Source organism: Mastomys coucha, unplaced genomic scaffold, assembly GCF_008632895.1.
Source record: "Mastomys coucha isolate ucsf_1 unplaced genomic scaffold, UCSF_Mcou_1 pScaffold3, whole genome shotgun sequence".
In the NCBI taxonomy this organism is placed as follows: domain Eukaryota; kingdom Metazoa; phylum Chordata; class Mammalia; order Rodentia; family Muridae; genus Mastomys; species Mastomys coucha.
The window spans coordinates 28,536,884-28,540,165 of record NW_022196909.1 but is presented as its reverse complement, the minus strand read 5'-3'; the positions used below and the strand labels follow the sequence as shown (position 1 = coordinate 28,540,165).

At 44.8% G+C, this 3,282-nt stretch overlaps 1 protein-coding gene across 1 annotated transcript in view; it reads right to left on the bottom strand.

Annotated features, from left to right (window-relative positions):
• Positions 1–249: 249 nt before the first annotated feature.
• The window catches only part of Dnajc12 (DnaJ heat shock protein family (Hsp40) member C12), an 18,909-nt gene continuing 15,876 nt past the window's right edge, over positions 250–3,282 (bottom strand). The window contains exons 4-5 of the mRNA XM_031347520.1: positions 1,781–1,985; positions 250–865 (exon numbers count right to left, since the gene is read on the bottom strand). Coding sequence (XP_031203380.1) covers positions 771–865; positions 1,781–1,985 — 300 coding nt within the window. The 3' untranslated portion in view covers positions 250–770. The remainder of the gene's footprint in view (positions 866–1,780; positions 1,986–3,282) is intronic.

Here is a 3,282-nt window from a genome sequence, read left to right as displayed (position 1 = left end):
TCTTTCCACCATGTGGCCCTGGGGATGAAACTCAAGTTGTCAGGCTTGGTAGCAGGTTCCCTTTCCTGCTGAGCCATCTTGCCAGTTCATAGGAAACAAAGAAAGAGGCAGGAAGCTTAAGAGTTTGAAGATAAATACATAGAGAGGCTCAGGGCTAACCTGTGCTATGTGAGGCAGCATGTAGATTCCCCCCCCCCTCAAAAAATCCATATAAATGAATGAGTGAATGAATACAGTTTGCATCCTAAATGCATATATGAGCTTTGGGGAGATTATTTATTTCACTCGATGAAATTCAGACAAGTAAGTCTACATTTTGTTTTAAACCAAAATACAGAAGGCATTTTTTGGTATGGCTAGGAATCACAGGAAACCATTGGGGAATGATTTTTAACAAATATCTACAAATAACATTAACAGGAAAAAACATAATACAAACTAAGTAATATCTAAGTGCACTCTTAGAAACAAGTGTATCTAAGTGCCTTAGTCGACTCAAACATTGAAATAAACTATAATTTACAACAATTTTTCTCACTTAAACAACATGTAGGACATAAGGATCAGTGATACAGAGCGTACAGGAGGTCCTGGGTTCAATCCCCAGCACAAAATAACACAAAACACACTGTAAAGAATGGGTTGGAGGTTGGAGGACGGGACCGTACTGAGCAACTCACAAACACAACATTTTAAAGCTTTGAATAAAGATTCACTTTGGCAGCCGAGATGAAGGCCTCTCCCTCCCTCCATCACAGAGCAGCAGCACTTCAGATTTCATAGTTTCTGAACTTCCTCAGGAGTTCTGAGGGGACATCGCCAGACCAGCGGAAATGAAGGTGGCCACAGCTCAAGTCTGAGAGACCTTGAGAAGCGGGAAAAGAAACACTTCAAATCAGAGGTAGGAGAAGAGTCAAACTGCCAGAGTAAAACAGCCTGGGGACGAGACTCCACTGCAACCAGTGGAAGTGAATTCTTCTTTTTTCAATGTAGTCCTAACTGACCTGGGACTCACTATGCAAACTGGGCTAGCCTAGAACTCAGAACTCACAGAAATCTGTCTGCCTCACACTTCTTGAGGACTGAGATTAAAGTCATGTGCCACCATACCTTGCAAATTATTCATATATATATATATATATAGTATATATATATATTTGTATATATGTATATATATATATATGTTGGTTTTTCGAGACAGGGTTTCTCTGTGTAGCCCTGGCTGTCCTGGAACTCACTCTGTAGACCAGGCTGGCCTCGAACTCAGAGATCCGCCTGCCTCTGCCTCCCAGATGCTGGGATTAAAGGTGTGCGCCACCACCGCCCGGCTGTGTTGGCATTCTTACTTACGAACAGAACTTACAATTCATGTGGACAGGACCTCTCATGCTTAAAATTATCCTCTCCCAAGTTGGGAAATTTTTTAATAATATTTTTACTAATTCTTTGAGAATTTCGTACACAATATTTGGAGCATATTCACCCCTCCACTCCTCTCCTTAGCTCCTCCCCTGTCCATTCCTCGCCTCCCTCTTACTTCCTGTCCCTTCTTAGAACCTTACCCAAGCCAGCTGGGCGTGCGCACGCCTTTTACCCCAGTCCTCGGGAGGCAGAGACAGGCAGATCCCTATGAGTTCCAAGTCAGTCTGGTCTACATAGGCAGTGAGACCTGTCTACACTGCAGTGCCTACTAGAACAGGTTAAGGACAGCTATAATACAACCCACGGGTCTTCGATATCTCCAGTTGTCTCTTGCGAAGAGCGAGGCTGCATAACTTACCTGGAGAGACCGGGTTTTGTGGGGAGAGGCCCTTCCCTGGGGACTCGGATTCCTTTTGCATCATTTCCTCCAGGGTTGAATCTGGGTCCCCTCTCTTGGTTTCTCTCTGCTCACGCCGTCCCTCGTTTGGAACTGTGCTGGTGAAAGTCTGGCCACTTCCTTCCAGCATCAAGTCCTTCTTACTTCTGACAGCCCAATGCATCGACTAGATTAAGAGGAGACACATCAACGTCATTCGTTTCTTACATTTGGTTATTTATTGAGGGGTACGTTTGGGATGCCGGAGGGGAGACAGCTTTCAGGAGCCCATTCTCCGTCCACCAAGGGAGTTCTGGGATCAAACTCAGGTTAGCAGGTTTTGCTGGCAAGCATCTTTACTCACCGAGGCAGCTCGCCAGCCCGCCCCCACTGCATCATACACAGTCCAGGCTCCTCTGGAGCCACTGAGCTTTTGTTTGGCTGTAGGTGGCTGGTTGTTATAGTTCGTTGTTATGCAGATATACAGAAAAGAAACAGAGAACAGGGGGGAGAAAACCGTCTTCCTCCTGAAAGGTTGGGGATAGTTCAGTGGCAGAGCGCTTGCCTTGCCTGAGAGAGATCTTGGGTTCAACCATGAACTACAAGGGAGTAGGGGGGGCGCTATGAAAAAGGAGAGATTAAGAAATTCAAGAATTATAGAAAAAAGGGCTGGTGAGATGGCTCAGTGGGTAAGAGCACAGACTGCTCTTCCAAAGGTCCTGAGTTCAAATCCCAGCAACCACATGGTGGCTCACGACCACCTGTAATGAGATCTCATGCCTTCTTCTGGTGCATTTGAAAACAGCTACAGTGTACTTATGTATAATAATAAATAAGTCTTTTTTAAAAAGAATTTTAAAAAAAGCTAGACATGATAGCACTCTGACACTCAGGAGGCAGGAGCAGATGAATTTCTGATTTGGGGGCTAGCCTGGTCTACATAGCTAGTCCAGAGTCTAGACCAGCTAGGGCTATAGAGGGAAATGTCTCAAAAAAAAAATTTTTTTTTTTGATCTTTGAGAACTGTAAACTATAAAAGTCACAATTTAGGGTCAGTGAAATGGATCACTGGGTAAAGGAGCGTGTCACCAAGCCTGACAACCTGAGTTCAAGCCTCAGGACCCACAGAGTGGAAAAAAACAACCGGACTCCTGCAAGCTGTCCTCTGCCCTCCACATGGTGTGCCACATCAGACACACATGTACACCCATACATAAACACACACATACTCACGAGCCACACATACATACACACACCACACACACATATACACCCATACACACACATGTACACCCATATATAAACACACACACACACACTACATACAAACATACACACCACAAATAAACTCACACCACACACAAACACACATACATAAACACACACACTACACACACTAAACAAATATGAAAAGGTTTTAAGAGTGATGCTGCCGGGCGGTGGTGGCACATGCTTTAATCCCAGCACTTGGGAGGCGGAGGCAG